The sequence below is a fragment of the Lontra canadensis genome, unplaced genomic scaffold (assembly GCF_010015895.1).
Source record: "Lontra canadensis isolate GAN:19392208 unplaced genomic scaffold, GSC_riverotter_1.0 scaffold50, whole genome shotgun sequence".
Classification (NCBI taxonomy): Eukaryota; Metazoa; Chordata; class Mammalia; order Carnivora; family Mustelidae; genus Lontra; species Lontra canadensis.
Genome location: NW_022631044.1, coordinates 1,995,205 through 2,015,691, shown reverse-complemented (window position 1 = coordinate 2,015,691; position 20,487 = coordinate 1,995,205). Strand labels below are relative to the sequence as shown.

Below are 20,487 nucleotides of genomic sequence, written 5' to 3'. Positions count from 1 at the left end.
CTGGATTCGAGAGGGCATTCATCTGGCATTTTAGGTTATGATCCAAAGAGCCAAAGCCTTTTCTTTGATCCTTCCTCAGTCGGTGGTTCCCAGTCTTTGGTCTGCAAAAGAGTAAGTGGAGAACTTCTAAAAGCCAGAATCCTTGGCAATTTGCAGAGATTTTAACTCAATAGATCGAGGAGTACCAAGGGACCCAGGTGTCTCCGTTTTTTATAAGAAGATTCTGATACAGGAGACCTCTGGGTTGACCACACTGGAAACAGTGACAAGTAAAATCTTCACTTCTCTTGATGTCTTTTCTTTCCCCAAAGTCCCAACCTTCAGCCAACGAAGAAACACTGAACACCAGTTTGTTACCTTCTTAATTCCTGGAAGTGTTCTGTAGGCTTTGTGGTGTTATCTCTCCACGAATGAAGAGGAATTCTTTGGTGTGGAGCTTCAGAAAGTTCCCTGGGTCATCTCTGCGCCGAGACAGCACAGACCTCTCACACTTGCTTCCCATCTATTGGCCTCAGCTCTGCCTCCGCTCTAGTTCTGTACCTTAGTAGGGAACCAGCCACCACCAGCACTGGACCCTTCCCCTGCTGGGGCCTGCAGCAAGTTTCTTCACATTTGCTAGGACTGGTGCATCCTGGGGGTGTTGTGGCCTCTTCCACAAGATGAGATAACGTCCCTCTAGGAGAAGTTGAAATCCTATTCCATTCCACACTCCATCTGTTTCCTCGGAAGCTCTCTCTCTCTCTCTCTTTCCTCACTCCTTCACTCCCTCCCTCTCTCCCAGTGTGTGTGTGTGTGTGTGTGTGTGTGTGTGTAGGCTTCCTTTCTTCCAGTCTAGAGACTCCTCACCCTCTGAAATAAATTCAAAAGGAGGGCTGTGCACACAGATGGACCTACTCGCACAGTCCCAGAACTGTGCTCTGTGCCCTTCAGCAGGCAAGCTGTTTTCCACCTCCTGTCCCTATGGGAGACATTTCAGGGGGAATTTCACACCAGAGGGAAACTACCCTCTATTCTGAATACCCTCCTTTCAGTCCAGACTAGCACCCACGCCTGAATGGACAATAATAGTTTCTATTTATCGACTGTTTACTAAGTGTTTATTATGGGAGCTTCTCAGGAAGGTCCCTCTCGTGAGGGACTGAAACGCTCTGAAACTACCGTGAGTTTTTCTTCTCAGATAAAATGACCAGAGTGTGATCAGGGTCTCTGGTTCTCAGGGAGCTCCGCAAAGATCTGAGTGGCAGAGAACAGAGAAATCATGTACATTTTCCAAAGTACCTCTTTTGCTAAAAATCTGCTCTTTTTTTTCGTTCCATTTTCTACTGGGAAATAAAATCAAACTTGGTCCTTGGTTCCTCAGGGAGGGTGGGAAGTTGACCTTCCTTTATGTGCCCCACGACAGTAAGCAGTCAGAGGGCTCCAAATGCCTGCCCTTCTCAACAATGATCTGATTGCCTTGTCGGAGGCTCAGTATTTGTTTCCTGTGGCTGTTCTTACCAATTGTCCCAACTGTAGTGGTTACAATTTTATTTTTTTGTAGCAAATTTATTCTTTTGTAGTTCTAGGGGCCAGAAGTCCAAGGTCAAGGTGTGTTTTTTTTTCCTGACTGCAGAATTTTCTCCACTTGTCCATGCATGTGGCTTCTTCTGAGCCTCTAGTTTCATTCAGCTCGGTTCCAGCCACACATAGAGTCTAGCATCCCTCAGTCTCAATTACAAATTCTTGGGAGGAGATGATCTGATTGGTTTGACGTTGAATCAGGGTCTTTCCCTTTGCCAGGGGATTGTCTCAGAGAACGTGGTTCTTTGAAGTACAGAAGGCACCCCCAAACATGTCCTACCCATTGAATAATAAAGTTGAGGTACATACTTATTAAGAATTAATTTCTGGGGGTGCCTGGGTGGCTCAGAGGGTTAAGCCTCTGCCTTCGGCTCAGGTCATGATTGGGCTGTCTGCTCAGCGGGGAGCCTGCTTCCCCCCCTCTCTCTTTCTGTCTACTTGTGATCTCTTTCTCTGTCAAATAAATAAATAAAATCTTTAAAAAAATTAATTTCTGTACAGACTGACCTGTGCATAACAAGTTTGAAGAGAGGGGTGCCTGTCTGGCTTAGTCAGTAGAGCATGCAAGTCTTGAGTTGAGGGTCACGAGTTTGAGCCCCACGTTGGGAGTAGAGTTTACTTAAAAAGTTTGAACAGAACCTGCTGCATGAATAAATCATATAGAGAAGTTACAAGGGGAATGTTTAACCCATAAAGAAAACTGGTTCTTGTCCAATCACTTTAGTCACACCATATTTGCAAGCAGCTAAGTACTTCTGAGATCCAATTTTAGCTCTGCCTTAGAACGGCTTCATGTTACGTTATACATCTGAATAGAGCCAAACTGTACTTCTTTAAAAATAGATCCCAATTTGGGCTTTCCCTGTATCAACGGGGCCTCTTGCCCTTCTTCCCAATGAAATTAAATTTTATTTTCTACTTGGTACCCTTCTCTAAAATCTGAATCTGGCAAACTCCTGACACATGCAAGGCACCCTATGAATAAATGTTGGTTAAAGGAATGAAAAACAAGTCAATTACTTCATCCAAGCCAAAGGTTTCTCTTCTCCAGCAACGTATAATGGCCAAGGTTAGCAGCAAGAAACCTGATCTACTCCACTTGTTTTGCTTCCTCCTACTTCCTACCAGCTTGGCTTTAATTCTTCCCAGCCCCACTCTCGCCACCTTGGGCCAAGTCCCCATCCTCTCCCACCTTGACCCTCTGCTGGAGCTTCAAACTGATCTCTTTGGCTTCAGTCTTGCCCCTCACACTTCATTCTCAAAACAAAAACAAAAACAAAAACAAAACCAAAAGCACCACTCAGAGAGAGCTACTGAAGAGTAAATCAGATCCTGCCGTCCCTCTGGGGGACATAGGCCCTGTGTGGTTCTCTCAGCCTCACCTCCTCCATCCCTCCCCATCCCCCCACCCCCAGCCTGCTTTCCACAGTGGTCTTTCTCCCAGCCTCCCCAGGGCCTTGACCCAGAGCATTTCCTTTCCGGTCTCTAGAACATCCCTTTCCCCTGCCCCGACCTCAGTTTTGCCCAGTGAACTCCTAATCATCCTTCAGATCTTATCCCAGATAGCTCTCATGGTCCCTTAGATTACACGAGGGCCCCATCTTCTGTCCTTTTTCGCACTGACAGATTTGTAATGGTGTATGGTTGGCTTGATTATTTCTTAAGTGTCAGTTTCCTCTTTTCTCCAGGACCATGGAAAGAAACTCCTTGAGATCAGGGACTGTATTAGTTTTCTCAAAATGCCATAGCCATATACCACAGACTGGGTGTCTCTCTCTCTCTCTCTCTTTTTTTTTTTTTTAAAGGTTTTATTTATTTATCAGGTACAGAGGGAGAGAAAGGAGAGAGAGCACAAGCAGGGAGAGCAGCAGAGGGAGAGGGAGAAGCAGGCTCCCCGCTGAGCAAGGAGCCGGATGCAGGGCTCGATCCCAGGACCCTGAGATCATGACCTGAATTGAAGGCAGACGCTTAACCGACTGAGCCACCCAGATGTCCCAGACTGGGTGTCTTAATAGAAATTTTTCTCACAGTTCTGGAGGCTAGAAATCCAAGATCAGGTTATTGATTGGCAAATTCGGTTTCTTCTGAGGCCTTTTTTGTTGGCTTTCAGAGGGCTGCCTTTTGGATGCCTGGATGCTCACGTGGTCTTTCTTCTGTGTGCAGACCTCCCCCGTGTCTCTGTGTCCAGACTTCCTCTTGTCAGATCGGATTGGAGCCCCCAGTCTTGTTTTAACTTCATCACCTCTGTAAAGGCCCTAACTCCAAATACAGTCATATTCCTAACTCGGGTTTGGGGCATAGGAATTAATATATGGATTCTCAACATGCGGAATTGGGGCGGGGGGTGGGACACAATTCAGCCCCTAACAGGAACCAAGCCACTTCTGTTCATCGTGTCCCCACCACTCAGGACAGTACTTGGCATGTTATAGGACTTGATACATGCCTGTTAAATGAACGACTGCATTTCAACCCCCCCACTCCCCTTATCCTCTCTTCCCCCACTACATAGTGTGCTAGAGGCAAAGAAAAAAGGAGGCACAAGTTGCCGCAGGAGGACCATAGGTGACCATGGGACATTATAGACCTTTCAGAAAGTCTTCTCTCTGCACCGCCCCCCCACCCCGGCCCCACAGGCTATGGGACAAAACAGCTTTCTGTTCCTGCCCTGGGTGTGTGTGTGCTACCTCCGTGGGCTGCTGGGGGAGAAGTTTTGCTGACAGCTGCACACCCATCCAAGTTGCCCTCTTTAGAAGGTGAGTCACCCAACTTCTGGGAGTGCGGATCTACACAGCTCCCAGAAAGCGGTTTAGCCATAGGGACTAGGACCTAAAAAAAGGCAAGTCCTGCAACTTTATCATTCCAAGGCTGAGAATCCAACCTAAGGAACTAGGAGAAGGGGCCCAAAATGGGCTTATATTCCAGTTTTTATATAAAAAAGTATGTCCTGCCATTATAATAGTGATATATAACAATGGGAAAAAGCTACACAAAATGATGTAGCTATTGATAAAACTGTCTATGAAAAATTTATAATGATGCAAGAAAATATTACATGGAAACAGGACACAGAACTGCATATACATTGATCTCAGAAATATAATAAATAATACACACACATCTTCAGAGAAAAAGCCTGAATTGGTAAATATCCAAATGTTAATACTATTTTTTTCAGACAGATTTCTTTCCTTTATGGTTTTGTATTAAAAGTAACAGGTGTTGTTTCACAGTCAAAAAAATTTGTGGGGGGGGGGGCTTGGGGGGGCAGAGGTTTTAAGGCAGCCAGAATAGGCCGGTCAATGAGATTCCTTAGCTCTGGGCTTCTCCGGAAAGCGCTGTCCGTGCGCCCGCCCCCCACCTGGTTCTCAGAGCTGCGGGCTGACTCGGACAGAGTGCTCGAACGCTCGCAGCCGCCGGAGGAGGCGACGGGCTTGGCGAGGCGCTCGGCCAGGGGTGGGTGGAAGGTCGGGGGAGGGACTGAGCCTTTCTCCTGTCGGGAGCGAGATCTGGACGGCGCTGGGTGTCCGGAGCCCTGGGCCAGCCCCCCGCCATCGCGGCCGCCGCCCTGTCCGCTGTTACCCGGCCAGGTGCAAAACGCCTTGTCATTGGGAGAGTCTGCGGTCGGAGCATTGAATTACAGCTCAGCCGAGCCCGGGTAGGGCGGCGGGGCTGGAAGATGAGCAGAAGCCCCTGTTCTCAGAGCGCCCGCCGACTAGCGGGGTAAGCGCGGTTGGGGCGGCGACCGGGTGTAGCCCCCTGGAGCAGCGCGGGGCTGGCCTGGTTCTCTTCAAAAGCCGAAGATCTGAGCCAGGGGCAGCGATCACAACCGGCCTCCCTCCTTCAGCTTTCTCCAGTTAGGGAGACCCACCAGCTGCGTCTCGATCGTCCCCGACCTTCCCCAGCCTTCTCCGCGCGCCCTGGGCGCACGGGGCCCTAACTTGTGCCAGTCATGCTGAGGGTCTTCATCCTCTATGCTGAGAACGTCCACACCCCGGACACCGACATCAGCGATGCCTACTGCTCTGCGGTGTTTGCAGGTAGGAGGGGCCGGCATCCCCGCAGGCAGGGAGGGTGGGGGTCGGAGAGGGGCCTCCTGGACCTCCACCTAGGGAGCTCAGGGATGGGAGAGAAGAGACTCCATGAACCGGGCCAGACTGACTTTGGGTGTCTCAGAGACCCACATCCTAGGGAAGGGGTGACCCAGAGGGAAACCGAGGCAAGAAGAGAAGTGGTTGAACTGCACTTCTCTGGGACCTGGAAGCTGAGGCCAGGTTGGAGCTCCGTTGGGCCTGGAGGAGGGGGCACATTTCTCCTCTCACTCTTCTGGATCTCTTAAAAGAGGTCTTTCCTTTCTGTGGGCAGCGAAGCTCTCTACTGCAGGGATCCCCTCCTCTGTGCGTGGAGGGCTGGGTCTCAGGCCTATTTATAGCCCAGCTGTCTTCCCCAGCCTGGGCCTGGCAGCTGTCCTAGGCCCCAGCTCTCTATCACAGGCTGGGTAGGCTGGGTTGGCCGGCCTGGCCACTGCGGGCAGAGGCACCGCCCACCTCTCCAGGGATCCTACTCTTGCTTTGTGCACAGGATGGGAGAAATTAAGCAGCTGGTCCAGCTAACACCAGCACCGACCTCTAGGAACTTTCTCCCCTCTGCACTCCCCTCCCACCAGACTGGAACTTGTTGGGGAGTGGTATCTGGGGAATGCTATCTTTATCATCCTTGAACAAAGGAGCCTGCTCCCCTATCCGGTTGGGACCTCCCAGAGTAAAGCCTTCCTATGGTCATGAGTGGACTTCTCCTCTAGGAGGTGAGGGCCAGGCCCCATCTGTTTACCTGGAAACCCCTCAAGGCTAAGTCAGAGCTGTGGGCTACCCAGCTGAGTCTTTGGGTTTGGAGCCACCCTGGGAGAGAATGACCAGGGTGTGAGAGTCCAACCCCCACCAACCGGATGGGTTTGCTCTTTGTCTCCATGACTTGTCATTTTCCTTCTTTTCAAAGACCTGGCTTCATCCCAGGCCCCCTGAAATCCTGGCAACAGCTGGTCCCTGGCCTTTCAGCAGAGCTCTCTTTTCGAGCTCCTGGATCTTCGTGTTCCCAGCCACCCATGTGCACATGTATTCCCAGACACATGTCCACCCAGGAGTGTCTGTGACATCTCCAGGGTTCCAAGGGGTAGAGGGTTAGAGAACCAAGGCATGTGTCCACAGCAGCACACACCGATGTGTCCTAACAGGCAAATATGCCCACACACTCCCAGATATGAAATCTGGGGTTTCTTAGGGAGGAGTCCCTGAAGGGGCCTGTGGCCTGGGAAGCAGCCTGTGACAAGAGGAGAGGGACAGAGGGGGAGTGGGAGGTGACACTCCAGCTGTACTTCTTTGCTAACATTCAGCTTTGACCTGTTTTCGACCGGTTTCCCACAGTGGCCTCCGGAAATGAACTTTATCCAGGTGTTTCCAGGGGGAAGATAAAGGCATGAATGGGGGGCCTCCTCACTTCCGCTCCATCCTCAGCACTGGGTAGGCCAGGCCAGCGGCCTCACGGAAGGCCTTGAACTCCTCGGTGCTCAACTCCAGGGAGCACCATTCCCACTGTGAATGTCCCCCTGACTGAAGGAAGGAGGGTAGTGTCAACGTGGAGGGAGGGGGAAAACCCTGTACATTGAATGGCTGCCTATTTCTCCAGCAACCCTTGGGGTGGGGGAAGAGCCCTAGCCCAAGGGCTGAGCAGGCTTTGTGATGGTATCCTCTAGACCTGTCCAATGCTTCAAAGAACCTCTAGGGGGGGCCGCTGCCTTGCCCTGCCTGTGTCCTCAGGGGTCTTGCCTCCTCTGATGCCCGTTCAGTCAACCACATTTTCCTTCCCTGATCACAATCCCCATCTCCCAACACCCCCACCCCCACCCTAGCACACACATACTTGCCTCATGTTGTGAAGTCCCCCTACCCAGGCCAGGCTCTGAACCCTAGCAGGAGAAGGGAAAGAATGAATAATGTATGGGAAAGCACTTTCTAACCCCTGAAGCGCTTTGCCCACAGGGATGTGGCTGGTGCGCTCTGTGGCTGTCCCTGGGCAGTCTCCCCCATCCCCCACCCCTCATCCTCCATCCCTGTCCGTGACTGAGCCCCTCCCCACATCTGCCTGATGTCAGTCCGCATTCTTGCCCTTTGCCTGCTGCCTGGCTCCTCTGGGTGGGCTCCCCGCTTCCCTGAGGAGAAGGGAAGTCCGTTGTCTCTTGTTGACAGTGAGTGCCCCCAGAGGGGGCTGGCTGGAGCCCTGCACTGCCAGTCATGGACGTCACTGCCAGGCAGTCATGGGGGAATGCAGTGCCTCCCTTCCCTAACCCTGGACACATTCCACCTCCTGCACTGGCCAAGCTCTTAACCCATGTCCAAATTTGGCCTCCCCACAGCATTCAGGCCTGCTCACTCTCCTTCTCTCAGCCAGGGCCTGATTAGTGAATGATTACACAGAAGGTTCTGGTCTCTCAGAGCGAAACAGCCTTCTGGGAAGTATTCCCTCACCAGTGAGCCTGGATCTGGACTTCACAGGCCCTTTAGGCTTGGGGCCCACAGAGCCCCTCCTTTGGCTACCTGATTATAATATCCCAGAACGACACCCACTCTGTGCCCGCATAACTTCATTTCATGCCCACTGCAGCTTTGTGAGGCCAAAGGGCAGGGATATTATTTCCCTTTAGAGAGGAGCAAATAGGCCCAGAGCAGTACAGGAGCCTGGCGAAGATCACACAGGGGTCAAAGTACCTCCCATCCTCACCCCACCCCCCCCCCTTCACCGCCCTCTGTTGTTCTCAGCACCCATGGCTCATGAATAAGAAAGTGCTTTGGAAAGCATACCATGGGCTGCCCACAGCCAGGGCAGGCCTGGGCCTGAGCCAGCAGGGGGGTGGGGAGGTGGGGGGGGGGAGGTGGAAGAGCTTGGGGTACCTAGCATGGGGCTAAGTCAAAGTGGGGGGGCATATAGGGAATGTCTTATAGGCTGCAGGGAGTGCCTATAAGACAAAGGACCAAAACATGGAGGATTCTGAGTCTAAAAATGTGTATTCATCCCAAGGAGAGAGAATGGGCATTCATTAAGCACAAACAATGTACCATTTTCAGAAGCTGTTTCTTTAAAACCCCACAACAACCCTCTGAAAGAGACATATTTAACTGATATCCAGCTTACAAGGGGCTAGGCACTGTTCTACATAGAACTCATGAGCTAGATCATGTTCCAGCTGTAATTTGTACCACGCACTTTATGTAGACCTTTGACCCTCCTCCCAAACATATATAATAGCAACTAGTATGCTCCCACTTCACAGACAAGAAAACTGTGGCACAAAGAGGTTAAGTTATACACTGGTGAGTCGTGGAGTTGGGAATCAAGGCCATGCGCTCTGGCTCCAGAGCCCCATCTTTAACCACTTCACCATCTCCTTTGGGTCTTAGCTTTGATTTTCAGGAGACAAGCAGGAAGAGGTGGAGGAGCAGGATTTATCTGCTCACACCATACTGCTTGGCATTCAATACATATTAAGTATTACTGTTATATAGGATTATATATATATTTATTATAATTATTATGACAGCTGATATGTATTGTACAGGTACTAAGAAATCACCTCACACACCCAAGGAGACTCTCACTACTCTTTACCTGGTCGTCAGCTGTCTGTTCAGCTGCGGTCCTTCTAGACTGAGCACAGTGGACTCAGTGGTGAGTGGCCATCCCCTCTGCCTCAAGGGTTCCTGGTTTTGTCTCCTCTGGCTGCCCCTCCTGGAGCAGCCCCTTCTGAGCTGAGGCATTGGTCCCTCTGCCTGATATCTGGCCGTGATATTCACCATGGTCTAGGTCTTTCTGGGAACAGAAAGGTGTCCCTCCGGTGACTCCTCAAGCCCACAAACCTCAGTCCCTCTCCCCAGGCCAAACTCACTCTCCGTCTCTGCTCCCCGTACGCTGGTCTCTTTCCGAAACTGGTTCATTAGAATGAAATGGGAACCAGGAGAGTGCAAGCACCTCTTGCAGACCTACTGTGTGCCAGCCACTGTGCCAGAAGGGCCATTGTTCAGTTTAATCCTCCCAGCAGCTCCGTGAATTATCATTCTCTTGATTTCATGATAGTGGAAACTGTCTCTGAAAGGTCAAGTCATATGCTTTAGGGCACACAGCTATGCAAACTCAGCTTCGAAACAGGTCCCCTTCACCCCCTTACGACTCCACCGTGGCTCCTAAGCTGGTACCATCACAGAGGTCCCGGAGTGGCCTGGAGTGTGGAGGCGCTGTCCTTACCTGCAGTGTCAGGTGGGACACAGACCTGGCTGCTGATGAGCTCCCACTAACTAGGGCCATGAACACGAGAGTCTCTCTCACTCACCTAATGGTTGATGTGTGGGGAGTCCTGGACGGTATGGTACTGACCCACAAGTCTTCGGGGACCCCGGGTCCTTCTATTTTGTTGCTCTGCTATCTCCAGGGGTCCCCTTGACAACATGGTGGGTGACGACTCACCGTGATAACCTGTCCTGCTGCATGCACAGGAGTGCCCCTTCCCAGACAGTTCCCTTCTGCTCATCTCTTGGTCTCATCATGGCTGTATCTAGCCGGGAGGCAGGCTGGGAAATGTAGTCTTTCTGTTTGGCTGGCTGTGGGTCCAGGTAAGACAATGCAAAATTTCTGTGAAAGAAGGGGAGAACATAGGAGGGAGACAAGTTGAGGTCCCAAGGACACTGTCTATGAGAACTGCGTTCCTGATACAAGTCTCCTTGGGAGGAAGACCCCTTTAGGCCTCAGCTGCACTAGAATGTCAGCCGTCTCATCAGAGAGAAGTGAATGGCCACCAGGCTGGGCTGCTGGAGGTTGGGGATGGGAAAGAAGTCTCAGGAAGTGTCCCGGGCTCAGGCTACCAGCTGCTGATTTTCTGGTTTACAGAACAGACGTGTGGAGCCTCTGTTCCTTGGACACAAGCCAAATGTTTGTACAAGTCCCTTGGAATATTCCTCTGGAAATATTAGATAGGCTCCCTACAGATTTCCTGTGCTGCCTCTGATAGATTAGGGCCGGAGGAGGTGGCAGGGAAGTAGCATGGCCTGGAATCACTGTGACAATAATAATAAAAAAAATATCCTAAATCATCACATCCAAAATTCCTCCAGGGGGCAGTAGTGCCCTCCTGGAGAACCATCGACTTAACCTCATCATGGGATTGGAAGGGCCACTGGGGAGCCAAGTCCACCGTCCACTGCGGTGACCCCAGGCTGCCTCCTATTGTGCACAGGGAATACCCAACCGACTAAAACAGCCTTGGTCTCTCCCCTCACTGACTCCACCATCCAGCTAGACCTCACACAGGTGATTACACCTAGTGATTCCCTACAGTTGCGGTGAGTGCCAAGAAGGAAAAGTGTGGCTGTCCCATTGTTCGCCAGAGGGACCCAATCTGGACCTTGATGTCAGAGATGGCTTCCCCAGGGAAGCGATCTGTCAGCTGAGGCCTAAGGATGAATGGGGGTGGTCCTGGAAAGAGAGAGGGGAAGGCATTTGTGTGCAGAGGGGACAGCAGAGCTCCAAGTTGGAAGAGAGCTCTGTGAGTTCCTCAAACTGAGAAAGCCCCTGAAGCTGGGACTCAGAGTGAGGGGTGGAGGGGCCTTTCCCAGCAGGTAGAGGTAAGAGGTCTGGGCTCTATCCCAAGAACAAGGGAGGCCTTTGAGGCCTCATATTTGTTGTTGTTGAGGATCATATTTGTTTTAGGATCGATAATGGACCAGAGGTCCCAGGCAGGAGAGGGTAGTAGAGGAAATGGCTCTGGGGAGGCATTTGGGTGTTGTGGGTACACCGATTTTACTCAAGGGTGGGGTGTCAGCAGGGAAGATTCGGGCTTCTAGTAAGTGAAATCTTGCCTCAAGTAGACTTTAATAATAAACAGCCTTAAAGTGATCTTCACTCCCAATACTTGCCCCTTGGAAGAACTCCCATTGTGTACTAGGCCCCGGCTTGATCCAGAGACATGATCCAGAGACATGGCGGGCTCTGTACAGGCGCGGGGCCTGGAGGGTGCTGTCCGGGCTGCGGCAGGGGACCGAGTGGGCAGCCGGTGGATCTCTGTGCTCCAGGGAACACAGTCTCCCTTGGACAGACACCTCCGCCCGCGGAGACGAACGACCCCAGACTGCTTGGGGGAAGGTGAGAGGCGGGTTCGCGAGGGCTCGGGGCCCAAGTGAACGGCAGCCTAGGGCCCGAGCGGGGTGGTAATGGGGAGGGCGGCGCAAGGCCCGGGCTCAGGGTGCCGCGTGTCGCTGCGTCGCTTCGCACGCTCGTCCAGCGCTCGCTCCAACTAGTAGTTTGGCGCAGACACTCGCGTTCTTGCGGCCGGATGTCCCTTCCTCCCTCCTTCGCTCATTCCTCCTTCGCCCCGGTTTAGCTGCGCCTCGAGAGTGCGGGCCCGGGCTGGGCGCAGCCGGGTGCAGAGCCGCGGCCGCCCTCCGAGGTCCGCACGGGTGCGCTCGGGGCTCGGACGAGCGGGGCGGCGGGCTCCGAGTCGCCGCGGCCTGGCGCAGCTGTGCGCCTCGCGTCAGCGGCGCTTCCGTCTCCGGCCCGCGGCGACGAGCCGCCGAGGGGGACCGGCGCCCCCACCCGCGCGCTTCTGACCCCGGCCCCGCCCTGCCCACCAGTCGCAGGGCGGGTCGGGGCGGGGGCCGGGGTGGGGTGGGAGAGGGTCCGCCCCGCGGGTGTCCGGTGTCCTCCCCGCGGCCGCGGCCAGGCGCGGGGACTGTTCCGCGGAAGCGCAGCGAAGGCGACAGCTCCCTTCTGGCACGGGTGCCGCGGAGCTGGGCGCTCGCTCGGTGGTGCCGCGACCCTCTGCTACCGCTCCCGCTCGCGTCCTGCCTGCGCGCCCCTGCGCACCCCGGGCGGCCGAACCATGCTGTGCTGTCTGCTGGTGAGGGCCAGCAACCTCCCCAGTGTGAAGAAGGACCGGCGCAGTGACCCGGTCGCCAGCCTGACTTTCCGAGGTGAGAGCCCCGTGGCCGTCGGCCCCGCGCCACCGGACTCTTGGCGCGCCCCGCCGGGTCTGTGGCCACCGCTCCGGCACTAATCCTAGCAGACCGCACAGGGACAGAAACCTCAGCCCTGCAGGGAGGACCGAGAGGATGAAACCGAGCATAGTAAACACCATAGTGCTCTGAAATTCTGAAACACTGGAAGGGCCGTAGTAGGTCAACAGTTTTTACTTTCCCAAGACCTATACGGAGAGGTAATAAAGTTCGAGCCCTTACCGACAGGGCAGTGGGGATAGGGATGGGAGAAGAAAGATGGGTGCAGAATAGAGAGCAGAATCATGATCACTTAGAAACTGGGCGTGTAGATGGTGTGTTTTTGAAGCTGTCTTGATTTCATTCATTCATTCATTCATTCACTCATTTGTTCGCCCATCTGAACACTGTCCGTATTGAATCACCATGTCTCAAAGAGCCTTTGCCCCTACAAGGGGTGCTTGGACAAGAGAGGGTGTCTCTCTCTGTAGCAGCGGAGGACTTGAAACTCCCATTCTCACTGTGTACCTTTAACCCATCCTCTTTGAGGCAGACATTCCCATGGGAGGCGGTGTCTCAGGAGGGGCAAAGGAAAGAGGAAGGATATCTTAAAATTAAGAGAAGGGGGGCACCTGGGTGGCTCAGTGGGTTAAGCCTCTGCCTTCGGCTCAGGTCTTGATCTCAGGGTCCTGGGATCCAGCACTTCATTGGGCTCTCTGTTCAGCAGGGAGCCTGCTTCCCTCAACCCCCGCCTTCTTCTCTGCCTACTTGTGATCTCTCTGAGTCAAATAAATAAATAAATACATAAAATCTTTAAAAAAAATTAAGAGACGGAACAATGGCTGTGAGTCAGGACCCCAGTTCTGCAAAGACAGGTACAGAAAGAGAGGAGAAGGGGTTTCTCTCTTACCAGGAAGCATATCCTGTGGTTTTGTGGAATTAAAATATACGTGCCTCACAAAAGATGGTCAAAAGTAGAGGGAAAAGTGGCTGGTGTTTTCATGTGATTTGAAAACTGTGAGGGCACCAGGGGGCTCTTTAGCTCTGACCCATGATCTCCACCTGGTCCCCAAGCCCCCCAGAATAATAATGATCATAGATGGTAGACATGATTTGGCAAAGTGAGAACTCTTTGCTTTTCTTCTTTCTAATGAGACAATTTACATTTTTAAAAAAAGATTTTTATTTATTTATTTGACAGACAGATCACAAGTAGGCAGAGAGGTAGGCAGAGAGAGAGAGGAGGAAGCAGGCTCCCCACTGAGCAGAGAGCTTGATGCGGGGCTCCATCCCAGGACCCTGGGATCATGACCTGAGCCGAAGGCAGAGGCTTTAACCCAGTTGAGCCACCCAGGTGCCCCGAGACAATTTACATTTTATCTCTCTTTTGAAAAGGTGAGTGAAGACATTTTAGAAAATGTTGCTATTTTCATTAACTGGTGACATTCCTGGGAGCCTACTATGAAATGCAACTTCATGACAAGGTCGCTAGCTTGTGTGCCTAAGCCGTTCCCTTATAGAAATTGTGGGTCTACCCTTGAGGGGAAAAGAAGTTCTGTAAGGGTCTTGAGACCAGGGGCCTACAGCAGCCTAGGTCTCTTGGATGCTTTGGGATCTGTTCACAGCTCTCTTTCCCTGGTTTTGGAACAGTCTTGTGGTAGCTTCCAATCTCTCCATTCCGCAGATAAGGAAATGGAAACCTGGGCAAGTATATGTGTCCAGGTCAGTGGTCACGACAGGGAATGCTTGGAGGGGGCAGTGCCCTTGAGTTGGGAAGGTGACCAACTGTGTCGAGGCCCCTCTTGGCTGTTGCCCTGGCCTGCGTACCCCACACAGCTGCTGTCCGCCTAGTGTCTGCGTTCCCCACCCTTTGTTATTTATTTATATTGATAAGCTCCTAGCAAAACTGAACACAATAGACTGTAACATCTCCCAACTATTCAAAGTCTATTGTTTTTTAAGGCCATGCTGCAATACCGCCGTCTCCAAGAAGGACCCCAGGAGTCCCCTGGCATTTCTTAGTCTCTTCTCTCTCTGTGTAGACAACACCTTGCTCCATCTACTAGAGCACTCACTGCGGCCAGTCTGTGCTCACACTTAGGATGCCGTGACTCCTCGGGATGGAAGTCTGTCCTCTTTTCATCAGGATGTTGGGTACCATGGGTGCTCTGGAGTGTTTGCGTTCTTTCTGGCGCAGGCTCTGCCATTCCCTCAGAGGTGCCTCGGAGCCTCATGCAGTCTGGAGCGATGGTCCTTAAATTTTCCCTGCCTGAGAATCCTCTGGGGAGTACGGTTGCAAGACAGATTCCTGGCCTCTGACCCAGGAGGTCTAAGTGACCTGAGGCTCAGCACTTAACATCTACTTGATGCAGAACATTTGGATGTTCATGCTGCAGGCTGGGGCCGAGCGGATGCTTGGGGAGAGAGGTCGTTAGAATCAAACCCAGAATTTACAGATCATTCCTTCTGGAGCGCTCCATCCAGCTGCACATCAGAATCATGGGGAGAGCTTTAAAAAAGACCACGGCTAACCTCTACTCCCTCCTATCTTGAATGGCTGGAGGGGTTTCTAAGAATTCTCCAGCGTTTCAGATGTGCAGTCAGGGGTTTGAAGGCTTGAGACTGATCCCCTCCTGGCATGGAGGGGGCTGTGACCTGCTTGCAGAGAAACCAGCCTGAGCTGTGTGCTTGGCTTCCACTTGAAGCCCGAGATGCATGGGCTCGGCCGGCCTCACTTTCCCTGTGATTGCTCCCAGGGCATTCCAGGCAGAGATGTAATTTCAGGACCCACCTCCCAAAATAGACTATGATCTCTGGGAGGCTGGACTCTGAGGGCACTTTCTGGTTTCCCTCTCTCAAGTGTTCGGGCTGGAGGCTATTAATGAATACTTATCATTCCTTTGTTCTTGTATTAATTAAATAATTAGTGAACTAGAACTCCCATGAATACCTGGGCTGTGGCAGATAGTTTTGCCTGATTATCTACGTGAACGAGCAGCTTCATTTCCTATAGCATTTAACCATCTGTACCTCTCTTCTGCCCCGCCCATTTTCCACCAGCTAATGTGAATATTTATGTCCCTCCATTTATGCATTTATTTCACTGAACAAATATTTATTGAGCACCTGCTATGTGCCAGATGCCGGTCAAGGTGCTGGGGATACATCCAAGAGCAAAATCAGATCCTCTTTCCGCTGGCGCTCAGACATCTTATTTCTTTAAGGGTGTGATCTCCTGTGAGCTGGCTTGGTGAATTTCTACCCTGCTTCACCCAGGGTCATCAGCAAGAAACAGGACTCATTACTGCTCCTTCCCTTCCCTCAACCTGTCGGGGTCTCTTTTCTGCTCCTCCCTCCCCCGTCTCTCCATCCTCTCCTCCCTTCTGACTCCTGGAGAGGTCTCTGGGCTCCAGGCAGGAGCCTGGGGGACCTTCTAGAATGCTCTGAAAATGGAAATACTCCTGAAGGACATATGTGACTCCCCTGTAGAGGGAAGGTGGGCTGCAGGGCTCCAGACTCACCAAATCTGGCTTTTTAAACATTGAAAGTGACTTTAAAACATTGAAAATAGCATTCTACTTTCTTTTTGTGAATACAGTATCGACTCAATATGAAAAAGGACCAATGATGTAAAGGTGTGACACAAATAGTAAAGAATGGCCCCAAATCCTGGTACTTTGAATTAACTTAGCAGTTTGATGTATTTCCTCCAAGATTCTTTTTTCCTCTTTTTCAAAAAAGCAATTTTAGTTGCGAAATTTAACATCCGAGTAAAGTACACACGATATAAATGTGTGCTTTACTGCACTGACTCTCAGACATTTTGGGGTGTTGCCACTGGGTGAGGTGGGGGTGGAGGTCTGCTAATGGAATCTAGCCAGTAGGAGCCAGAGAGGCTGCTAAACATCCAATAGCATATAGGGCTGCCCCACAACACCCACAACAAAGAATTATCCAGCCTCAAATGTTCATAGTGGCAAGGTTGAGACACCCAGCTGTAATGAGTAAATGAAGAGGGGGTAACCATGTATATTACCCAGGACAAGGAATAGAACCTGGCCAGCCACCACCACCCGCAGAAGACCCAGACTCCTTGCCTTCCTCCGTAGAGGTAATCCCATCCCATATTTCTTTTTTCAAATGTTTGAATATTTACATTTTCTTTTTTTTAAATTTAATTTAATTTTTCAGTGTTCCAAGATTCATTGTTCAAATATTTATATTTTCACTCAACAATAATAAACCAGGGGTATCTCTCTATGTCAGTAAATATTCTTTGACACACCTTTTAAAATGTCTGCATAGTATTTTATTATAGGGCTGCACCCTAATTCAGTGAACCAATCCCCTATGGATGTGTACTTAGGTTATATCAAATTTTTTATATTTATAGCCAGTGCTCAAGTATACTATCACCATAAGAAATACCCTGGTGATGAAATCTTTGTCTCCATATTTAATGATTTTCTTTGAGTAAATATTGGAATTGGCATTGACGTGTCACAGGTTAAAGTTGTGTGTAAGGATTTGCTGCATTTCCCAAATTGTTTTCCTGAGAATCTGTACCAGCTTTACCTTCTCATTAGCTGAGTATGAAGGTGTATTTTCCTATAATCTTACTAACACAAAACATTATCATGCTTTCCTAGTCTTCTTTAACTATATTTTAGGTTCAAGTAGTAGTTGTGATATTTCAATGTCATTACCTACTTGCATTTATTACTTACTGAATTGCTTTTTTTTTTTTAAAGATTTTATTTATTTATTTGACAGACAGAGATCACAAGTAGGCAGAGAGGCAGGCAGAGAGAGAGGAGGAAGCAGCCTCCCCACCAAGCAGGGAGCCCGATGCGGGGCTCGATCCCAGGACTCTGGGATCATGACCTGAGCTGAAGGCAGAGGCTTTAACCCACTGAGCCACCCAGGCGCCCCCTGAATTGCTTTTTAATTCACCCAGTTTTTTTGTAGGGGGGGAGTTTGTTTTTTTCTTAGTTAGTTGCAAAGTGCTCTTTATATATTAAGGATGTTAGTATTTTGTCATAGGTATTTCAGCTTTCTTCTGCACTTCTAATTGGCCTTTTGAGTTCAAAGACTACCCCTCTCAGAGTGTATTCCATCACATCTGCTTTATCCAACCACCACCACCTCTTCCTGGTTAGCTGTTTCCTGGAAAGGGTAGTTTCAGTTAGGATTTAGAAAGATGGATATTAGGGTGAGAAATTGAGGGTGAGAAGAGCAAGACACTTTTCTCTTTTCAGTTGCAGTTGCCTTTTGGTTTTGTGTTGATGCTTTGAACTTTTATCCTGTTTTTTGTCCTATGGATATTCTAATGAAGTCACAACAGAATGCCCCAAACAGAGCAAGTCCTCATATGTGTCTGTGGAGTAATCAAGGCAGCCCTCAGGATCTTCAGGTGCCGAGCAGCTCCTTTCAGTAGATCTTGTCTCCTGACTCATGGGCAGAAACAGCCTGTTTCTCTCTCTCTGGGAGTCTGGAACACCCCATCTCCTATCCTTCTCTCTGCTCTGTCTCCAAATGAATGGCCCCACCAGCCACACTTGCATCCATGTCAGAACCTGAGATATCTTCTGCTCTCTTCTCCTTTCCCTCTTCCCCACCCAGGTGCTGGTCAGTGGGCCCCAGACCCGTAACCTGTGTCCTCACCATCTCACACCTGGACTTTTAACAAAAATGTGGTAAAATACACATAACACAAAATTTGCCACCTTAATCATCTTTAAGTGTACATTTCACTGGTATTAAGTTCATTCATAGTATCATATAACCATCACCACCATCCATCCCCATAACTCTTTCATTGTCCCCAACTGAAAACTCTACCTGTTAAATAGTAACTCCCCATATCGCTGGTAACTAGCCGCTTTCACTTAGTATAATGTCCTTGAGGTTCATCCATGATGTGGCCTGGTCAGAATTCCCTTCCCTTTTAAGGCTGAGTTATATTCTATTGTATATATATCCCACATTTTGCTGGTCCATTTGTCTATCAGTGGACATTTGGTTTGCTTACACATTTTAACTAACATTTTAACTACTAGGAGTCATACTGTTGTGTGCATGGGTGTACCAGTATCTCTCTGAGACCCTCCTGAACTTTTATAAGAGCTTGTGACTTGCCACTGTCTCTAGCCCACCACCCTCCAGCTGGGGTGCTGGGACTCCTGGACTTCTCTTTCTCTCCATGTAGCCTCAAACCTTCCCTCTCCACAAAGCCTCCAGCGTGATCCCTCCCATAGAGTAGCTGGTCTTCTTATATGGCCACCCAGGGATCCCAAAGGCGTCAGAGCAGAAACTGTGGGGCCCACTCTGAGCCAGGGGGCCAGCTCAGATCAGTGTGGAGGGGTACTATACAAGGATGTGAATGCTGGGACACTGGCTCATGAGGGTCATCTTTGGAGGCCATCTTCCCTACATTTTCAGCTCCAGGAAGCAGGGACAACTTCTTTCTTCATTTGGCCATGACAACAGTATGGCTCTGGTTTACTGCAACCACTTTAATTAGTTCTATTCCCAAAACAGTGCAGGCACATGACAGGTATCAGTAAATATCTATACACCTTCATTTTCACCACTCCCTTACATGGGTTTCAATGTCCCCATGTATTAGGGAGAGCAACGGAGTCTTAGTGTTGCGATGCTTCACTTTTTCGTGCTTAAAAATTTTCTTGTTCTGGTAAATATATATAACATTTACCATTTAAACCATTTTCAGATGTACAGTTCAGTGGCATTAACATGGCCACATTGTTGTGTAAGCATCACTACTATTAATTTCCAGAACTTTTGCATCATCTCAACTGAAACTCCATGCCTCTTACACAGAACCTACCCATTCCTCCTCCCCTCAGCACCTGGAAACCTCGATTCTACTTTCTGTGTCTATGAATTTGACTGACTATTCTAGGTACCTCACGTAAGGGGTGTCATATAATTCTGCCCTTTTGTGTCTGCCTAACTTCGTTTAGCGTAATATTTTCAAAGTTCTTTTATGTTGTAGCACGTGTCAGAATTTCCTTCCTTTTTCAGGCTGAGTCATGGCTCATTGTTTGTGTATCCCACGTTTTGTTTGTCCATTCATCTGTTGATGGACATGTGGGCCTTGGGGTCTTTGAGGTGTGTTGGGAAATGAATCAGCACCCCTTAGCTTTTCTTTGAACCCTCCTTGGACAGGGATAAATCCCACTGATTTTACAGATTGAGTGCACCCCTCACTGAAAACTGCTTCTTTACGGTTTGTCTTCTCTATGATCCCACCAGCCGCAAAGATTCCATTGTCATCAGTGTCATGAAAACAAGCATTCTCTCTGCTTCCTGTGACCTTATAATTGTGTTGTGGGGATGTGGGGCTACTGGGGGATTGCCAGTTGGCTCTGCCAGAGCTCCGGGTGCTCCCTTCCACACCGTAAGTGCTGTGGGTGTCCACCATCCTGGGGCTAACCAGCAGCCAGGACCACTGAAAGGAGCCTGTCCCTGAAAGGTGGGCCTGGAGGTACGTGTGAAGCCTGGAGCCCAGACTGCTAGAGAGACAGCACCCTGGCCTCTGACAGGTGAGCCTCACCAGGTGATGAGCAGAAGGGTAGGGACGTGGCTCCTCACGTGAGGCTATGGCTATGTCTGACGCCAGGGTGTCAGGAGATGTAGGGGAACTGCTTAGAAAGGGCACTCCAGGTGCTGGATGGGGCAGGATGGGCTATTGTCTTACCTTTGCTCTTCCCTGTCTCTGAGCCACCCTCCTCCCCCCGCCAGCCTCCTTCCCACAGCTGTAGTCTTTATCAGAGTTGGCCCAGGTGGGGACCAGGACCAGGATGGTGTGCTCCATCATTCTTGTCACACCCCTTAACTCTCAATGCTCAAGGGCCAAGATGGAGATTTCTTT

The 20,487-nt window shown here is 50.4% G+C and overlaps 1 protein-coding gene across 11 annotated transcripts in view; it reads left to right on the top strand.

Annotated features, from left to right (window-relative positions):
* Positions 1–5,035: 5,035 nt before the first annotated feature.
* The window catches only part of DYSF (dysferlin), a 203,591-nt gene continuing 188,139 nt past the window's right edge, over positions 5,036–20,487 (top strand). For 2 of the 11 annotated variants that reach the window (XM_032873665.1, XM_032873662.1), the window contains exons 1-2: positions 5,038–5,283; positions 5,408–5,600. In XM_032873665.1, coding sequence (XP_032729556.1) covers positions 5,513–5,600 — 88 coding nt within the window. In that variant the 5' untranslated portion in view covers positions 5,038–5,283; positions 5,408–5,512. Of the gene's footprint in view, positions 5,284–5,407; positions 5,601–12,198; positions 12,570–20,487 lie in introns of those variants that run through there. The other 9 variants (XM_032873661.1, XM_032873660.1, XM_032873666.1 and 6 more) reach the window with 7 other exon arrangements.